Source organism: Manacus candei, unplaced genomic scaffold (assembly GCF_025592945.1).
Source record: "Manacus candei isolate 608988 ecotype Guabito, Panama unplaced genomic scaffold, ASM2559294v1 h1tg000187l, whole genome shotgun sequence".
NCBI classification, from domain to species: domain Eukaryota; kingdom Metazoa; phylum Chordata; class Aves; order Passeriformes; family Pipridae; genus Manacus; species Manacus candei.
The window spans coordinates 77601-97470 of NW_026138235.1; the positions used below are offsets into that span (position 1 = coordinate 77601).

At 67.8% G+C, this 19870-nt stretch overlaps 1 protein-coding gene across 1 annotated transcript; it reads left to right on the forward strand.

The window, feature by feature from the left end:
• The first annotated feature begins 4587 nt into the window (after positions 1–4587).
• On the forward strand, positions 4588–13184 carry PPP1R1A (protein phosphatase 1 regulatory inhibitor subunit 1A). Its single transcript, XM_051774125.1, has 7 exons — positions 4588–4692; positions 9464–9524; positions 10433–10470; positions 10606–10669; positions 11501–11704; positions 11790–11965; positions 13084–13184. The coding sequence occupies exons 1-6, from the start codon at positions 4612–4614 to the stop codon at positions 11963–11965; spliced, it is 624 nt and encodes a 207-aa protein (XP_051630085.1). The 5' UTR covers positions 4588–4611; the 3' UTR covers positions 13084–13184.
• The last annotated feature ends 6686 nt before the right edge of the window (positions 13185–19870 follow it).

Below are 19870 nucleotides of genomic sequence, written 5' to 3' on the forward strand. Positions count from 1 at the left end.
CAGGAGCTGGATATCCCAGGATCTGGATATCCCAGGAGCTGGATACCCCAGGAGCTGGATTCCCAAGGATCTGGATCCCCCAGGATGTGGATATCCCAGGACCTGGTTATCCCAGGATTTGGATCCCCCAGGATCTGGATGCCTCAGGAGTTGGGTCTCTGGGATCTGTGTCTCCAGGAGTTGGATCCCCAGGAGCTGGATACCTCAGGATCTGGATTCCCCAGGAGCTGGATCCCCCGGGATCAGGATTCCCCAGGATTGGGATTCCCCAGGAGCTGGATACCTCAGGATCTGGATTCCCCAGGAGCTGGATCCCCCGGGATCTGGATTCCCTGGGATCGGGATTCCCCAGGATCAGGATCCCCCTGGATCTGGATTCCCCAGCAGCTGAATACCTCAGGATCTGGATACCCCAGGATCGGGATTCCCCAGGAGCTGGATACCTCAGGAGCTGGATCCCCCAGGATCGGGATTCCCCAGGAGCTGGATACCCCAGGATCGGGATTCCCCAGGAGCTGGATACCTCAGGAGCTGGATATCTCAGGATCTGGATCTCCCTGGATCTGGATCCCCCTGGATCTGGATACCTCAGGATCTGGATTCCCCAGGATCTGGATTCCCCAGGAGCTGGATCCCCCAGGGTCTGGATTCCCCGGGATTGGGATTCCCCAGGAGCTGGATACCTCAGGATCTGGATTCCCCAGGAGCTGGATTCCCCAGGATCTGGATCCCCCAGGATCGGGATTCCCCGGGCTCGGGATTCCCCAGGAGCCGGTCCCAGCCCTGCCCGTCCCCGGGAGCTCCGGGCGCTGTCCCGGCTCCAGCCCCGACCCCGATCCCGTCAAAAAAGGCAAGGAAGCTCCCGGCAGGCGCTGCCCGGGAACGCCGCGCCCGCGGCCTCCGGGATATTTTTAGCCCGGGAGTGTTTGTGGATAAAGCCCCGAATTAAGCGGTCCCGGGGCGGGGAGGGGGGGCCGGAGCTCCCGGGAATCGCTGCGCCTGGAACGGCCCCCGGGAAGGAGCGACACGGCCCCCGGGAGGGCTGGGAGGGGAGGGGAAGGGGTGGGAGGGGATGGGAACCCCCCTGGGAGGGGTGGGATGGGATGGGATGGGAACCCCCCCTGGGAGGGATGGGATGGGAGGGGGACCCCCCTGGGAGGGCTGGGATGGGATGGGATGGACACATCCCCTGGAAGGGGTGGGATGGGAACCCCCCTGGGAGGGGTGGGAATGTCCCTGGGAGGGGTGGGATGGGAACCCCCTCTGGGAGGGGTGGGAATGTCCCTGGGAGGGGTGGACACAGCCCTGGAGGGATGGACACAACCCTGGGATGTTCCCAAGGATGTCCCCAGGATGTCCCCAGGCCTGTCCCAAGACTATCCCCGGGATGTCCTTATGGCTGTTCCGAGGCTGTCCCCAGGGCTGTCCCCAGGATATCCCCAGGGCTGTCCCAAAGCTGTCCCAAAGCTGTCCCCAGGGCTGTCCCAAAGCTGTCCCCAAGGCTATCCCCAGGATATCCCCAGGGCTGTCCCAAAGCTGTCCCCAGGGCTGTCCCCAGGGCTGTCCCCGATGTCCCCAGGGCCTGGACAGTGACATTCCTGGCTGGGTGTGTGACATTTTCCCATTCCCACCTCCCCATTCCCTGGCCTGGAGCGGGATCCCACCCATGTCCATCCCCCCCATCCCTGCCCGGTGTCCCCCCTTCCACAGCTCCCAAGATCCTTTTACTCCCCCCTTTTCCCCCGCCTGGATCAAAGCTGGGAAGGGTTTTCCCATAAAAAAACCCATGGAGGAGGGAAACGGCTGCGGGACACTGGGATGGGATGGGATGGGATGGGATTGATGGAATGGGGTGGGATTGATGGAATGGGGTGGGATGGGATTGATGGGATGGGGTGGGATTGATGGAATGGGGTGGGATGGGATTGATGGGATGGGGTGGGAATGGGATTGATGGGGTGGGATGGGATTGATGGGATGGGATGGGGTGAGATCGATGGGATGAGACTGATGGGGTGGGGTGGGATGGGACTGATGAGATGAGATGAGATGGGATGGATGGGGTGGGATGGGATAGGATGGGATTGATGGAATGGGATGGGGGACGGGATGGGATGGGATTGGTGGGATGGGGTGGGATGGGGTTGATGGGATGGGATTGGTGGGATGGGATTGATGGGATGGGATGGGATTGATGGGATTGAATTTATGGGGTGGAATGGGATTGATGGGATGGGATTTATGGGGTGGGATTTATGGGATGGGATTGATGGGATGGGGTGGAATGGGATTGATGGGATGGGATTGATGGGATGGGATGGATGGGATGGGATGGGATGGGATGGGATGGGATAGGGATGGGGATGGATGGGATGGGGATGGATGGGATGGGATGGGATGGGATGGATGGGATTTATGGGATGGATGGGATGGGATGGGATGGGATTTACGGGATGGATGGGATGGGATGGATGGGATTTATGGGATGGGATGGATGGGATGCAATGGGGGGGTCCCGCAGGTGTGTTCGAGGGTCTCCCGCTGCCTTTTCACCCCTTGGAACTGGAGACCCCCCTCTTTCCCCCTCCCCCCCAGGGGCAGCAGCACCTTTGCCGGGACCCCCCCGGGACCCCTCCGGGGACCCCCCAGCGCTGCCGGGGGGCCCGGCGGGGGCACGGCGGGGGCACGGGGGGATCAGGCGGCCCCTCCCCGGGCTCTCCCCCCCCCTCCTGCTCCGCCTGACCTACTTAGCGGGTCCCTCCCGCCGCATCCCGGCAGCTCCATGAATAAGTGATGGGACACGAACTCCCGGCAGCGCGGGGGGGCCGCTCCCCCCTCCCCGCCCCAAAAACCCGGGGGGGCTTCGCTGGGAGGAAGGGGGGGAGGGACAGGACGGAGGGGGAGGGGGCGGCTCTGGGCGGGAGAGCCGGGACAGGGGGTGGGGGCACCCTGAGCCCCCCCCGGGGTGATGTGCCCCCCCCCCCCCCGACCCCCAAATCTTGCGGTTTAGGGGGGTTTTGGGGTGGGTTGTGGCGGGGGACACAGTCCCCAAGGCCCCGGAGGCCGAGGGGGGGAGATGATGGACTTGGCCCCCACCCGGAGTGTGCCAGGGAGGGCCTGGCCCTGTCCTGGCCCTGTCCCCTCCCTGTCCCCTCCCTGGCCCTGTCCTGTCCCTGTCCCCTCCCCTCCCCTCCCTGTCCCTTTGCTATCCCAGTCCCTGTCCCTTTCCCTGTCCTGTCCCCTCCCTGTCCCCTCCCCTCCCTTTTCCTGTCCCTGTCCCTTCCCTGTCCCTTCCCTACCCCTGTCCCTGTCCCTGTCCCTATCCCTGTCCCTGTCCCCTCCTTGTCCTTGTCCCTGTCCCTGTCCCTGTCCCTGTCCCCTCCTTGTCCTTGTCCCTGTCCCTGTCCCCTCCCTGTCCCTTCCCTGTCCCCTCCTTGTCCTTGTCCCTACCCCTGTCCCCTCCCTACCCCTGTCCCTGTCCCCTCCCTGTCCCTGTCCCTGTGACCATGGGGGGTGTCTGTGCCCCCATGTCCGTCCCACAGTCTGTCAGTCTGTCTGTCCCAGGGCCTGTGTGTCCGTCCTCATGGTCACGTGTTTGAACCCGAGTCCTCGAGCCCGACCTTGTGTCTGTTTGTCTGTCCCTGCAGCTCAGGGTCCATCCCAGTGTCCGGCCTTGTGTCCCCGTGTCATTCCCAGTGTCCTTGTGTCTGTTTGTCTGTCCCTGCAGCTCAGGGTCCATCCCTTGTGTCCCTGTGCCATTCCCAGTGTCCCTGTGGCTGTTCTGGTGTCCCAGTGGCTGTTCCCATGTCCCTCTGTCTGTCCTGCTGTCCTGGCTCTGTCCCTGTGTTTGTCCCCGTGTCTCTCTGTCTGTCCTGTGTCTGTCACTGCGTCCATGTGTCCGTCCCTCTGTCTGTCCCCGTGTCCCAGTTGCTGTCCCTGTGTCCGTGCCTGTGTCTCTCTGTCTGTCCCTGTGTCTGTTCCCACGTCCCAGCTCCATCCATGTGTTTATCCGTCTGTCCCTGTGTCCCTGTGTCTGTCCCTGTGTCCCTGTGTCTGTCCCTGTGTCTGTCCCCGTGTCCCTGTGTCTGTCCCCGTGACCCCGTGTCTGTCCCTGTGTCTGTCCCCGTGTCCCTATGTCTGTCCCCGTGTCCCTGTGTCTGTCCCTGTGTCTGTCCCCGTGTCCCTGTGTCTGTCCCCGTGACCCCGTGTCTGTCCCTGTGTCTGTCCCTGTGTCCCTGTGTCTGTCCCCGTGTCCCTGTGTCTGTCCCTGTGTCTGTCCCCGTGTCCCTGTGTCTGTCCCCGTGACCCCGTGTCTGTCCCTGTGTCTGTCCCTGTGTCCCTGTGTCTGTCCCCGTGTCCCTGTGTCTGTCCCCGTGTCCCCGTGTCTGTCCCCGTGTCTGTCCCCGTGTCTGTCCCGGTCTCTGTCCCGTGTCCCGCTGTCCATCCCCGTGTCCCGCTGTCCATCCCCGTGTCCCACCGCCCGTCCCTCCGCGCGCGGGTGGCGGGGAGGGGCGTGACCGAGGGCGTGGCCTGCAATGGGCGTGTCCCGGGGCGTGGCCGGGGCGTGGCCGCTCGGAGCCGCCGGAGCCGCCGGAGCCGCCGCCGCCCGCGATGGAGCCCAACAGCCCCCGCAAGATCCAGTTCACGGTCCCGCTGCTGGAGCCGCACCTCGACCCGGAGGCGGCCGAGCAGGTCGGGGGGGACCGGAGGGACCGGGGGGGACCCCGGGGGGGGGCACCGCGGGGGCACCGGGGGGGCTCCGGGGCCGCGCCGGGGGGGGTTCGGGACGCTGCGGGCACGGCGGGGGCAGCGGGGTGGGGGGGCACGGGGGGCCGGGGGCGGGGGCAGCGGGGCGGGGGGGGCCGGGCCGGGCCGGGGGTGACGCGGGGACGGCGGTCGGGGGGGTGCAGCCCCCCCTCCCCGGGGACACCCCCCGCGGAGCCGCCCCCGCTGCTCCCCGGAGCTCCGGGGGTGGGATCGGGGGGTCCCGCGGTGGCGGTGGCGGGGCCATGTGCGGGCTCAGCGCGACCCCACCGGGGCCACCCCGGGCTGCGCGGCCCCCCCCGGGCACCCCCCGACCCCTCGGGCCCTTGCCGGACCCCCCACTCCCGCCGGAGGGGGTCCCAGAAGGGAAACCCCGGGGACGGGGTGGCCCAGAGCGGGGACACGGCTGGGGACCCCCCCCCGGGCACCCGGACCCCCTCCCTGCCCACCCCACCCCGCTCCCCGCCGTGCCCCCCGGCCCTGGGGGCTGAGGGACCCCCCGGGCCACCGTGGGGGGCTGAGGGGGCTCCAGCCGGGGGTCCCGGCCGTGTCCCCCCGGCTGGGGGTCCCTGTGGGAGGTGGGCCAGGCCCCTCCGTGTGCCAGCGGGGCGGGGGCGGGTGTCACACTGTCACCGAACACCTGCTGGGGCCACCACCCGGCTCGGTGCCACTGGGGGGGTCTCACCACGGGCAGAGGGAGAGCTGGGGCTCCCCGGGAACACGGGGGAAAGGTTGGGGTCCCCAGGAGTGAGGGGGAGAGCTGGGAGTCCCCCGGAGCAGTGGTGAGAGCTGGGGGTCCCCGGGAGTGAGGGTGAGAGCTGGGGGTCTCTGGGAGCAATGATGAGATCTGGGGGTCCCCAGGAGTGAGGGTGAGAGCTGGGGGTCCCCCGGAGCAGTGGTGAGAGCTGGGGATCCCCAGGAGTGAGGGTGAGAGCTGGGGTCTCTGGGAGCAATGATGAGATCTGGGGGTCCCCAGGAGTGAGGGTGAGAGCTGGGGGTCCCCCGGAGCAGTGGTGAGAGCTGGGGATCCCCAGGAGTGAGGGTGAGAACTGGGGATCCCCGGGAGTGAGGGTGAGAGCTGGGGTCTCTGGGAGCAGTGGTGAGATCTGGGGGTCCCTGGGAGTGAGGGTGAGAACTGTGGGTCCCCAGGAGTGAGGGTGAGATCTGGGGGTCCCCGGGAGTGAGGGTGAGAGCTGGGGGTCTCTGGGAGCAGTGGTGAGATCTGGGGGGGGTCTCTGGGAGTGAGGGTGAGAGCTGGGGGTCCCCAGGTATGAGGGTAAGAGCTGGGGGGCTGCTGGGTGGGGGGCATAAGACCCCCAACACGGAGCCCCCACATCCCACCTCCCACCCCAGCCTGCCGGGGGGCTCGGGTACGACCCTGCCCTGGGGGGGGGTGTCCCCCATCCAGCCCTGCCTCAGTTTCCCCTCCCAGAGGGGGTTCAGAGCCCCCCAGCTCGGGGGTGCCACCAGCCCCGCGGGTGGCAGGAGGTGGCAATGCCGATGTCCCCTCCCCGCGGGTGCCAACCCCCTTTTTGGGGTGTCCCTGGGTGGGGACAGGGGGGCTCGGCCGTGCCAGCCCCTTGCCCGGTGTCCCCACGGCGTCCCCGTGTCCTGCAGGGTGGGCCCCAAACCTGTCCAGCCCCACCCTCCCTAAGGACCTTGTCCCCACAGGGTCCCCCGTGTCCCACAGGGTCCCATGTGTCCCCAACGAGTCCCTCATGTCCCCATAGGGTGCCCCGTGTCCCCAACGAGTCTCCTGTGTCCCCATAGAGTCCCCCGTGTCCCCACAGCATCCCCCGTGTCCCCCACAGCATTTACTGTGTCCCCACAGTGTCCCCCGTGTCCCCAACGAGTCCCCCAAGTCCCCACAGATTCCCCTGTGTCCCCACAGGGTCTCCCATGTCCCCACAGCATCCCCTGTGTCTCCACAGCATCTCGTGTCCCCACAGAGTCCCCCGTGTCCCCAATGAGTCCCCCGTGTCCCCACAGCATCTCGTGTCCCCAATGAGTCCCCCGTGTCCCCACAGAGTCCCCCATGTTCCCACAGGGTCCCCCGGGTCCCCAACGAGTCCCCCATGTCCCCACAGCATCCCCTGTGTCCCCAAGGAGTCTCCTGTGTCCCCACAGAGTCCCCCGTGTCCCCACAGCATCCCCCCATGTCCCCACAGAGTCCCCCGTGTCCCCACAGTGTCCCCCATGTTCCCAAGGAGTCCCCCATGTCCCCACAGGGTCCCCCGTGTCCCCACAGGGTCCCGCAGCTCCTTAGCCCCCATTTCTGCTGAGCCCCCCCCGTGCCCCGGTTCCCCCCGGGTGTCCCCCCGGTTCCCCCCCGGGTGCCAGGCCTGGCCCGGGGCTCTGTCCTGCCCCTCTGCCCGTGTCCCCAACCCCCCAAACCCCCCCCCGAGTGTGTCCCCGAGGCTGGGGGAGCACCCGGGCCGGGGGTGTTTGCTCCGTCCTGCTGAGATGAGCTGGATCCAGCCCATTCCCAGTCCTGATCCCACTCCCTGATCCCGATCCCAGCCCTGATCCCACTCCCTGATCCCGATCCCATCTCTGATCCCATTCCCGCCCTTGGTCCAGTTCTGGTCCCTGGTCCTGATCCCGTTCCCATCCCGGATCCCGTTCCCATCCCCTGATTCCCGTTCCCATCCCGGATCCCGTTCCCATCCCTGATCCCGTTCCCATCCCCTGATTCCCGTTCCCATCCCGGATCCCGTTCCCATCCCTGATCCGTTCCCATCCCCTGATTCCCGTTCCCATCCCGGATCCCGTTCCCATCCCTGATCCCGTTCCCATCCCCTGATTCCCGTTCCCATCCCCTGATTCCCGTTCCCGTTCCCATCCCGGATCCCGTTCCCATCCCCTGATTCCCGTTCCCATCCCGGATCCTGTTCCCGTCCCCTGATTCCCGTTCCCATCCCGGATCCCGTTCCCATCCCCTGATTCCCGTTCCCGTTCCCATCCCCTGATTCCCGTTCCCATCCCCTGATTCCCGTTCCCGTTCCCATCCCCTGATTCCCGTTCCCATCCCCTGATTCCCGTTCCCGTTCCCATCCCGGATCCCGCCACTCTCCTTAATCGATGGTGCTGGAGATTGATCTAAAAATAGCCCCGGCAGGAGCGCGCGGCGCCGGCCGAGCCGGGAGGGAGGGAGGGAGGGAGGGAGGGAGGGACGGAGGGATGGAAGGATGAAGGCAGGGATGGAGGCAAGAATGGAGGGATGGAGGGCTGGAGGGACGGAGGGATGAAGGCAGGGATGGAGGGATGAAGGCAGGGATGGGGGGACGGAGGGATGGAGGGATGAAGGCAGGGATGGAGGGATGGAGGCAGGGATGGGGGAATGGAGGGATGGAGGGATGGAGGGATGAAGGGGGACGGAGGGAGGGGGACGGAGGGATGGGGGATGGAGGGATGGAGGGATGGAGGGATGGAGGGATAGAGGGATGGAGGGATGAAGGCAGGGATGAAGGCAGGGATGGAGGGATGGAGGCAGGGATGGAGGGATGAAGGGGGATGGAGGGATGGCGGGCTGGAGGGGGAGGACCAGCCCCGCCATCGCCGGGACGCCCCTCCCGCTCGGGGGGGCTCAGCTCGGGGCTCCACCTGGGTGACCTTGAGCGGGTGACACCGGGGTGTCCCCACCCCCTCCCCGCGCCGGGGGTCGCTCTGGGGGGGGGAGGGAGGGACCAGCCCTGCCCCGCTCCCTCCGGGGGGGGGGGGGGCGGAATGTCCCGGGGGGGCTCCGACTTCCCGGGGTCCATCCCGGGGGGGGGGGGTTGGACCCGGCCCTGGGGAGACCCCGACCCGCCGCGGGGGTATCGGGGGGGGGGGTTTGGGGGGGCGGTTGGACCCCGACCCCAAAGTGGGGGTGAGGGGGCTCCTCTGTGGGTCCCCGGCGGGGCCGGGGCGATTCCCGGCGCTTCCCGGTTCCTCTAATCTCCGTTTAATATCCAGATCGCGCGTTTCCATGGCAACGGGGCCGACACGAGAGGATGCGCCGAGGGGGGTCGGGGGAGGGGGGGGGGGGGGTGGGCTGGGGCCGGGGAGGTGGGGAGGTGCGGAGGGGGGGGGGGGGGGCTCCCCCCGCCCGCCCGGCCGCTCTGCCGCCTCATTAGCATCTCATCAGCATCTCATTAGGCGTTCCCGCCTCATTAGGGAATCCTCGCTGGGAAATCCAGGTTTTTGTGGGTTTTTTTTCCCGCGGTAACTCAGTTACTGGGTCAGCGGGGAAAGGGGGCGCGGGGTCAGGCGTGGCCCCCCCGCCGGCCCCGCCGGCCCCCCCGCGGCCACCGGACCCTTGGGGGGGCCACGAACCCCCCCCCCCCCCCAAAAGGCGCGGATTTGGGGCCGGGTGACCTTGGCCAAGGACAGCGGGCCCGCGGAGGAAGGGCCGGGCCCGCCCGTGTCCCCACGCGCGATGGCCCCGCGCGCGATGTCCCCGCGCGCTTCCCGGGGCCGGGCCGTAATTAGCCGCGGGCCGTAATTAGCTCCCGGGCCGGGGTTTGGCGCTGATGGCAAAGCCGCGTGTGTCCGGTCGCGGGGCCACCGCCCTGCCCAGGGGACAGGGGGGGACAGGGGGGGACAGGGGGGGACAGGGGGGGACAGGGCGGCTCCGGGGGGCGCGGGGGGGCTTGGGGGGCAGCTGGGGGTCCTCATTGTCTCCTGTGCCTCCCTCCACCCCCCCCGCTCCCCTCCCCAGATCCGGAGGCGCCGCCCGACCCCCGCCAACCTGGTCCTGAGCAGCGACCAGTCGTCCCCAGGTGGGTCCTCGGGGGGGTCACCGCGTGTCCCCCCCCCGGGTCCAGCCCACCCAGGGACCCCCCAGCGCGCTCTGGGACCCCCCACATGACACTCAGGGACCCTCCCACATGCTCAGGGAGCCCCCATATGGCACTCAGGGACCCCCCCACATGCTCAGGGAGCCCCTAAATGACACTCAGGGACCCCCCCCACATGCTCAGGGAGCCCCCATATGGCACTTAGGGACCCCCCCACATGCCCAGGGATCCCCTAAATGATACTTAGGGACCCCCCCAGATGCTCAGGGACTCCCCACATAATACTCAGAGACCCCCTGCCATGCTCAGGGACCCCCTAAATGACACCCAGAGACCCCCCCACATGCTCAGGGAGCCCCCATATGGCATTTAGGGACACCCCCTCATGTTCAAGGACCCCCTAAATGATGCTCACGGACCCCCTGGCACGGTCAGGGACCCCCCACATGACACTCAAGGACCCCCCCACATGCTTGGGGCCCCCCTAAATGATACCCAGGGACCCCCCACATGCTCAGGGACCCCCTAAATGATGCTCAGGGACCCCCTGACTGCTCAGAGACCCCCCCCACATGATACTCAGAGGCCCCCACACACACTCAGGGACCCCTACTTGATTCTGAGGGAACCCCCACAAATGCTCAGGGACCCCCTGACACCCTCAAGGACCCCCCAAATCACACTCAGGGCCCCCCCAAGCTCAGACCCCCCCCCAGGACCCTGTGGCAATGCTGGGGGGGAGGGGGCACAGTCACTGTCACCCAACACCCCCCCCGGGTGACAACCAGCCCCGGTGGGGGCAGATCCCCGTCGGGGGGTGCAGGAGGGACCCCAGACCCCCCCAGGACCCCCTCTCACTGACCTCTTGCCCCCCCCTCTTGCCCCCCCAGAGATCGACGAGGACCGGCTGCCCAACCCCCTGCTCAAGGTACGGGGGGGGGGCTGTGGGGACCCCCCAAAGATGGGGGGGGCTGTGGGGACCCCCCAAAGATGGGGGGTGGGGACCCCCCGGAGCCGTGGGGTACCCCGGGGGTCCCCCCCTCACACACTTTCCCCCCCCCAGTCGGGTCTGTCCATGTCCCCCCGGCAGAGGAAGAAGGTTTCCCGCACCACCCCCACCATGAAAGGTACGGGGGGGACACGAGGGGGGGGGACGGGGGACACGGGGGGGATGGGGGGGACACGGGGGGACAGGGGGACAGGGGGGACAGGGAGGGACATGGGGGGGGCACGGGAGGGACAGGGGGACAGGGAGGGACACGGGGGGACATAGGGGGGGACACGGGAAGGACACGGGGGGGGACACAGGGGGACAGGGACGGACAGAGGGGGACGGGGGGGACACGGGGGGACACAGGAGGACAGGGGCAGACACAGGGGGGACACGGGGGGGCACCGGGGGTGACAGTCACCCTGACACCACAGGGCATGGGTGGCTCGATGCCACCACCCCCACAGTGGCCTTGGAGCAGGGGTGGCCCTGGGGCCACCGAGTGGTGTCACCGGGAGCGTGGGGACGGTCACCAGGGCCCCCCCCCGTCGTGGCTCGATGCCACCACCCCGCGGTGGCCTTGGACCGGGGGTGGCAAATGCCACCGGCAGGGCCACGGGGCCACCAAGTGGTGTCCCCGGGAGTGCGGGGACGGTCACCAGGGTCCCCCCCCGTCGTGGCTCGATGCCACCACCCTGTGCTGGTCTTGGACTGGGGATGGCAAATGCCACCGGCAGGGCCACGGGGCCACCCATTGGTGTCACCAGGAGCGTGGGGACGGTCACCAGGGCCCCCCCACGTCCCCCTGGCACCACCCCTCCATGCCACCACCCCTCGGTGGCCTTGGACCAGGGGTGACAAGTGCCACCAGCAGGGCCATGGGGCCACCCATTGGTGTCCCCGGGAGCGCGGGGACGGTCACCAGGGCCCCCCCCGCGCCCCCCCAGCGCCGCTCCCTGCCCGGCAGAGCTGCAGATGATGGTGGAGCATCACCTGTGCAAGCGGGCGCAGGGCGAGGAGGAGGAGGAGGAGGAGGAGGAGGAGGAGGAGGAGGAGGAAGAGCGGGAGGAGCAGGGGGAGGTGCCCCCCGGGCGCTGCCACCACGGGGACACCGCGCACAGCCACGGCCCCGGCGGGGTCTGTCCCCTGGCCACGCACCCACCCAGCCAGCGTGAGTTTGGGGGGCTCGGGGGGAGGGTTTGGGGGGGGTTGGGGGGTGCCTGAGGTCACCCCGTGTCCCCCCCTGGCACCCACAGGGACCCCTGGTGATGGGACACCCAGGGCCGGCACCCCCAGGGGTGGGACCCCCAGAGCGGGGACCCCCAAGGCCGGGACCCCCAAGGCCGGGACCCCCAAGGCCGAGACCCCCCGTGACGGGACCCGTCGTGTGGACGCCCATATAGAGCCCCAGGGAGCGGCCAGCGGCCAGTAGGTGCGGCCTGGGGGCACTGGGGGGCACTGGGGGGGCACTGAAATACCGGGGGGGGGGCACTGGGACATGGGGGGCACTGGGAGATGGCACTGGGGGTACTGGGACGCTGCACTGGGGCACTGGGGGGCACTGGGGGTACTGGGACGCCGCACTGGGACATGGGGGGGGCACTGGGAGATGGTACCGGGGCACTGGGGAATACTGGGACACTGCACTGGAGTACGAGGAGGGCACTGGGAGATGGTACTGGGGCACTGAGGGAGCTGGGACACTGCACTGGGACATGGGGAGGCACTGGGGGGGCACCGAAATACCCCGGGGGGGGTATTGGGAGGGCGCTGGGACATGGGGGGGGCACTGGGAGATGGTTCTGGGGCACTGAGGAATACTGGGACACTGCACTGGGGGCATTGGGGGGCACTGGGGGGCACTGGGAGGGCATTGAAATACCTGGGGGGGCACTGGGAGGGCACTGGTGCACTGCACTGGAGTACGAGGAGGGCACTGGAGATGGTACTGGGGCACTGGGGAATACTGGGACACTGTACTGGGACACTTGGTGGGGGGCACTGGGAGATGGTACTGGGGCACTGGGGAACACTGGGGACACTGCACTGGGACACTTGGGGGGGCACTGGGGGAAACTGGGACTCTGCACTGGGACACTGGGGGGCACTGGGAGATGGCACTGGGGGTACTGGGACGCCACACTGGGACACTTGGGGGGCACTGGGGGTACTGGGAGGCTGCACTGGGACACTGTGGGGCACTGGGAGATGGCACTGGGGGTACTGGGACGCTGCACTGGGACACTGGGGGGCACTGGGGATACTGGGATGCTGCACTGGGGCACTTGGGGGGCACTGGGGTACTGGCACGCCGCACTGGGACACTGGGGGGGCACTGGGAGATGGCACTGGGGATACTGGGACGCTGCACTGGGACCCTGGGCTGTCCCTGGGCTGTCCCTGGGCTGTCCCTGGCTGTGTCCCAGAGGGGACGGGGACAGGGGACGGTGCCGGGGGGGCAGGGGGTGGCCGGGGCCGGGGGGACAGGGGGTGGCCGGGGCAGGGCCGGGGGGGGTGGCGATGTCCCCAGCGCGTGTCCCTTGTCCCCAGGGGTGGCCGCGGGGCCCGGACGCCGCCGGAGACGTTTTTTATTCCGTTTTCTAAAGGTTTCGGGGCCGCCCAGGATCGTTTGGGGGTTTTTTTGGGGGGGGTTGTTGTTTTTTTTTTTACTACCACGGGCAGGGCCCCTCCCCCCCCACCCTGGGGGGCGGTTTGGGGACAAGGACGAGCCTGTCCCCTCCCCTCCCCCTGGGGACACCGGGCAGGGGACACCGGGGACACCGAGCAGACCCCACCCTCTCACTGCCACCCCCCAGGGCAGGGGACACGGGGACACCGAGCAGACCCCACCCCACCCTCACTGCCACCCCCCAGGGCAGGGGACACCGGGGACACCGAGCAGACCCCACCCCACCCTCACTGCCACCCCCGAGGACTTCAGGGCAGGTGACACCCTGTGTGTCCCCACCCCCTCACGGCCACCCCCCAGGGCAGGTGGCACTGGGGACACTGAGCAGACCCCACCCCCTCAGTGCCACCCCCTCAGGGCAGGGGACACCAGTGACACCGGACAGGGGACACCGAACAGACCCCACCCCCTCAGTGCCACCCCCGAGGACCTCAGGGCAGGTGACACCCCGTGTGTCCCCCCCCTCACCGCCACCCCAGGGCAGGGGACACAGGGGACATCCAGCAGATCCCACCCTCTCACTGCCACCCCCGGGGTAGGGGACACTGGGGACACCGAACAGATCCCACCCCCTGCACTGCCACCCCCCCGGGGTCCCCAGGACAAGTGACACGTCCCTGCCCGTCCTCGGCCACCTCGAAGGTCCCCAGGGCAGGTGACACCCTGTGTGTCCCCCCTCACTGTCACCCTCCAGGGCAGGGGACACCGGACAGGGGACACTGAGCAGACCCCACCCCCTCACTGCCACCCCCGGGGACCTCAGGGCAGGTGACACCCTGTGTGTCCCCCCCCTCACTGTCACCCCCCGGGGTAGGGGACACCGGGGACACCGAGCAGACCCCAACCCCTCAGTGCCACCCCCCAGGGCAGGTGACACCCTGTGTGTCCCCACCTCAGTGCCACCTCCAGGGCAGGGGACACCGAGGACACCGAGGGCACTGAGCAGACCCCCCACCCCCTCAGTGCCACCCCCGGGGCAGGTGACACCGAGGACACCGAGCAGACCCCACCCTCTCACTGCCACCCCCCAGGGCAGGGGACACCGGGGACACCGGGCAAACCCCACCCCCTCACTGCCACCCCTCAGGGCAGATGACACTGGGGACACCGGGCAGGGGACACCGGGGACACCGAGCAGACCCCACCCCCTCAGTGCCACCCCCGGGTCCCCAGGACAAGTGACACGTCCCTGCCCCTCCTCGGCCACCTCGAAGGTCGCCAAGGCAGGTGACACCCTGTGTGTCCCCCCCCTCAGTGCCACTCCCAGGGCAGGGGACACCGGGGACACCGAGCAGACCCCACCCCCTCGGTGCCACCCCCGGGGCAGGTGACATCCCGTGTGTCCCCCCCTCAGTGCCACCCCCGGGGTAGGGGACACCGGGGACACCGAGCAGACCCCACCCCCTCAGTGCCACCCCCGGGGACACTGCACAGCCCCCCCCCCCTTCACTGCCACCCCCGGGATGTCCCCAGGGCCACCCCGCTGTCACACCCCCCCCCCGAGGCTGGGGGACATCGGGGGGGGTCACCTGGGGGTCCCCACACGGGCACGGGGGGGGGACACACGGACACAGGGGGGGACACCCGACTGTGCACTTGGCACGTGTGACCCACGTGTGACCCACGGACACGGGGGGGGGGGATTTGGGGGGCACGGGGACCCCCCCAGCCGGAATTAAAGGGATCCTTTCCCCCCCCGCCTCCTCCTTGGGTCGCGTCGGGGGGGTGGGACCCCCTTTGGGTGCTGGGGGGGTGCCAGGACCCTCTGTGGGTGCTGGGGGGGGACCGGGACACCCGTTGGGTGCTGGGGGTGGGTCAGGACCCCCTTCGGATGCTGGGGGGGCCAAGACCCCCAGTAGGTGCTGGGGGGGGACCAGGACCCCTACTGGGTGCTGGGGGGGACCAGAAAACTCGGGTGCTGGGGGTGGGTCAGGACCCCCTTCGGATGCTGGGGGGGCCAAGACCCCCAGTAGGTGCTGGGGGGGGACCAGGACCCCTACTGGGTGCTGGGGGGGACCAGAACACTCGGGTGCTGGGGGTGGGTCAGGACCCTCTTTTGGTGCTGTGGGTGGGTCAGGACCCCCATTGGGTGCTGGGGGGGGGTCAGGACCCCTTTTTGGTGCTGGGGGGGACTGGGACACCCGTTGGGTGCTGGGAGTGGGTCAGGACCCCCACTGGGTGCTGGGGGTGGGTCAGGACCCCCTTTGGATGTTGGGGGGGGCCAAGACCCCCAGTAGGTGCTGGGGGGGACCGGGACACCCGTTGGGTACTGGGGGTGGGTCAGGACCCCCTTTGGGTGCTGAGGGTGGGTCAGGACCACCTTTTGGTGTTGGGGGGAGCGGGACCCCCATTGGGTGCTGTGGGTGAGTCAGGACCCCCTTTGTGTTAGGGGATGGGTCAAGACCCCCTTTGGGTGCTGGGGGTGGGTCAGGACCCCCTTTGTGTGTTAGGGGATGGGTCAAGACCCCCTTTGGGTGCTGGGGGTGGGTCAGGACCCCCTTTTGGTGCTGGGGGGGCCCGGGACCCCCATTGGGTGCTGGGGGGGTTCAGCCCCCACCCCCCGTTTTCAGCCCCCCCCCCCGTGGGTTCACCCCCCGGGGTCCCACCCGCCATTCCCAGGCCATGGGGGTCCGGCCCCCCCAAATTCCCCCCCCAGGTCCCGGGGCGTGGCCGTGGTGGCGGCGGCGGTTTATTAATGAATTAATTCATTAATTGATTGCTCGTTAGCGGCGGCGGCGGCGCGGGGGGGACACATGCGGGGGGGGAGGGGCGAGGTGCCAGCGGTGACGGGGGGGGGACACGGGGGGGACACGAGGAGGGGGGACACGAGGGGGGGGGAAGTACAAACACGGGGGGGGGTCGGAGCTGGAGCCGGAGGGGCCGGAGCGGGAGGAGGCTCCGGGAATTCCAGGAGGATGCCAAAGGATTCCCGAGGTGGGAGGGATCCAGGATACCCCAGGATGCCAAAGGATTCCCAAGGTGATGGATCCAGGATGCCAAAGGATTCCCGAGGTGTGGTGGATCCATCTGGGGTGTCCCAGGATGCCAAAGGATTCCCGAGGTGTGGTGGATCCATCCGGGATATCCCAGGATGCCAAAGGATTCCCGAGGTGTGGTGGATCCATCCGGGATTCCCCAGGATGCCAAAGGGTTCCCGAGGTGTGGTGGATCCATCCGGGGTGTCCCAGGATGCCAAAGGATTCCCGAGGTGTGGTGGATCCATCCGGGATTCCCCAGGATGCCAAAGGGTTCCCGAGGTGTGGTGGATCCATCCGGGATATCCCAGGATGCCAAAGGATTCCCGAGGTGTGGTGGATCCATCCGGGATTCCCCAGGATGCCAAAGGGTTCCCGAGGTGTGGTGGATCCATCCGGGGTGTCCCAGGATGCCAAAGGATTCCCGAGGTGTGGTGGATCCATCCGGGATTCCCCAGGATGCCAAAGGGTTCCCGAGGTGTGGTGGATCCATCCGGGATATCCCAGGATGCCAAAGGATTCCCGAGGTGTGGTGGATCCATCCGGGGTGCCAGGGGGTGCCCGGGGCACAGCAGCTCTGGGAGGCCAAAGGATTCCGGAGACACGACGGATCCGGGATCCTGAAGGGTGCCCCGAACACACCGGGATGCCCCAGGATGCCAAAGGATTCCCGAGGTGTGATGGATCCAGGATGCCCCAGGATTCCTGGGATATGATGGATCCAGGATGCCAAAGGATTCCAGAGACATGATGGATCCAGGATGCCAAAGGATTCCTGGGATATGATGGATCCAGGATGCCAAAGGATTCCAGAGACATGATGGATCCAGGATGCCAAAGGATTCCTGGGACACAATGGATCCAGGATGCCAAAGGATTCCTGGGACACGACGGATCCAGGATGCCAAAGGATTCCTGGGATATGATGGATCCAGGATGCCAAAGGATTCCTGGGACATGATGGATCCGAGATGCCAAAGGATTCCTGGGATATGATGGATCTGGGATGCCAAAGGATGCTCCGAACACACCAGGGGGTCACAGGATGCCCAAGGCGTGAAGGATTTGGGATACCAGGGGATGCCCAGGGCACACCAGGAGACCAGAGGGTGCCCAAGGAATGCCAGATCTGGGATACCAGAGGATGCTCCAAACACACCAGGGGGCCACAGGATGCCCAAGGAATACCGGGATGCCAGAGGGTGCCCAGGGCACACTGGGATACCAGAGGATGCCCAAGGCACACCAGGATACTGGAGGGTGCCCAGGGCACACCGGGATACCCAAGGGTGCCCAGGGCACACCGGGATACCAGAGGATGCCCAAGGAATACCGGGATACTGGAGGATGCCCAAGGCACACCGGGATCCCTGAGGGTGCCCAGGGCACACCAGGATACTGGAGGGTGCCCAGGGCACACCAGGATACGGGAGGGTGCCCAGGGCACACCGGGATGCCCGGCAGGGCCGCAGGAATTGGGGGATTCCAGGGCCCCGCTGGAGTCAGGAGGTGCTGGAGGGACCCCCTGGGGCTGGGGGATGCTGGAGCTGGGGGCTGGCACTGCCACCGTTGTGCCCCCCAGCCCTCCCTGTCCCCAGTGCCACTGTCCCTGTCCCCAGTGCCACCTCCCTGTCCCCAGTGTCCCTCTCTCTATGCCCAGTGCCACTCTTCCTATATCCAGTGCCACCCTCTCTGTCCCCAGGGCCACCCTCCCTATGCCCAGCACCACCCTCCTTGTCCCCAGTGCCATCCTCCCTGTCCCCAGTGTCACCTCCCTGTCCCCAGTGTCACCTCCCTGTCTCCACTGCCACCTTTCCTGTCCCCAGTGCCACCCTCCCTGTGCCCAGCACCACCCTCCCTGTGCCCAGGGCCACTTCCCTGTATCCAGTGCCACCCTCCTTGTCCCCAGTGCCACCCTCCCTGTGCCCAGTGCCACCCTCTCTGTCCCCAGTGCCACCCTCCCTGTGCCCTCCAGCCCTCCTTGTCCCCAGTACCACCTTCTCTGTCCCCAGTGCCACCTCCCTGTCCCCAGCACCACCTTCCTTTTCCCCAGTGCCACCCTCCCTGTCCCCAGCACCACCTCCCTGTCCCCAGTGCCACCTCCCTGTCCCCAGTGCCACCCCCCCCGTGCCAGCCCCTCTCGAGTGCCAGGGGAGGGGGGTTGGATGGGGACGAAGCGTTTTTAAAACCCCCCGGGGACCAATCGCGGCCCGGGGGGAGGGGCCGGGCAGCCCCCGAGTGGCAGCGACGGGCCGGGGGCACCGGGGGGTGGCACCGGGGACCAGGCTGGGGGGGACGGGGGGCCTGGCACGGGGGGCTCCTGGCACGGGGGGCTCCTGGCACGGGGGTGGAACTGATCTGTGCCTGTTCCCGGGGGGCTTCTGGTGTGGTTGGCACTGATTTGTGCCCATTCCCGGGGGGCTCCTGGCACAGGGGTGGCACCGATCTGTGCCCGTTCCCATGGGGGTCCTGGCACAGGGGTGGCACCGATCTGTGCCCGTTCCCATGGGGGTCCTGGCACAGGAGGTGGCACCGATCTGTGCCCAGCCCCGGGGGGTTTCTGGTGGGGGTGGCACTGATCTGTGCCCAGCCCCGGGGGGCTCCCGGCACAGGGGTGACACTGATTTGTGCGTGTTCTTGGGGGGCTCCTGGCACAGGGTTTGGCACTGATCTGTGCCTGTTCCTGGGGGGCTCCCGGCACAGGGGTGGCACTGATTTGTGCCTGTTCCTGGGGGGCTCCTGGCACAGGGGTTGGCACTGATCTGTGCCTGTTCCTGGGGTGCTTCCAGCACAGGGGTTGGCACTGATTTGTACCTGTTCCTGGCGGGCTTCTGGTGTTGTTGGCACTGATTTGTGCCTGGTCCCGGGGGGCTCCTGGCACAGGAGTTGGCACTGATCTATGACTGTCCCCAGGGGTTTTCTGGTGTGGTTGGCACCGATCTGTGCCCATTCCCAGGGGGGTCCTGGCACAGGGGGTGGCACTGATGTGTGACTGACCCCAGGGGGCTCCTGGGTCGGGGGTGACACTGATCTGTGCCTGTTCCCAGGGGGCTCCTGGTGTGGTTGGCACTGATCTGTGCCCATTCCCGGGGGGCTTCTGGCACAGGGGTTGGCACTGATCTATGACTGTCCCTGGGGGGCTCCTGGCACAGGGGTTGGCACTGATTTGTGCCTGTTCCAAGGGGGCTCCTGGTGTGGTTGGCACTGATTTGTGCCCATTCCCGGGGGACTCCTGGCACAGGGGTTGGCACTGATCTGTGATTGTCCGCAAGGGGCTTCTGGCATGGGGGTGACACTGATCTGTGCCTGTCCTGGGGGGCTCCTGGCACAGGGGTTGGCACTGATCTATGACTGTCCCCAGGGGCAGCTCCTGGCACAGGGGTTGGCACTGATCTGTGCCTGTCCTGGGGGGCTCCTGGCACAGGGGTTGGCACTGATCTATGACTGTCCCCAGGGGCAGCTCCTGGCACTGATTTGTGCCCATTCCCAGGGGGCTCCTGGCACGGGGGTGACACCGATCTGTGCCTGTTCCCAGAGGGCTCCTGGCACAGGGGTTGGCACTGATCTATGACTGTCCCCGGGGGCAGCTCCTGGCACGGGGGTTGGCACTGATCTATGACTGTCCCCAGGGGGCTTCTGGCACGGGGGTGACACTGATTTGTGCCCGTTCCAG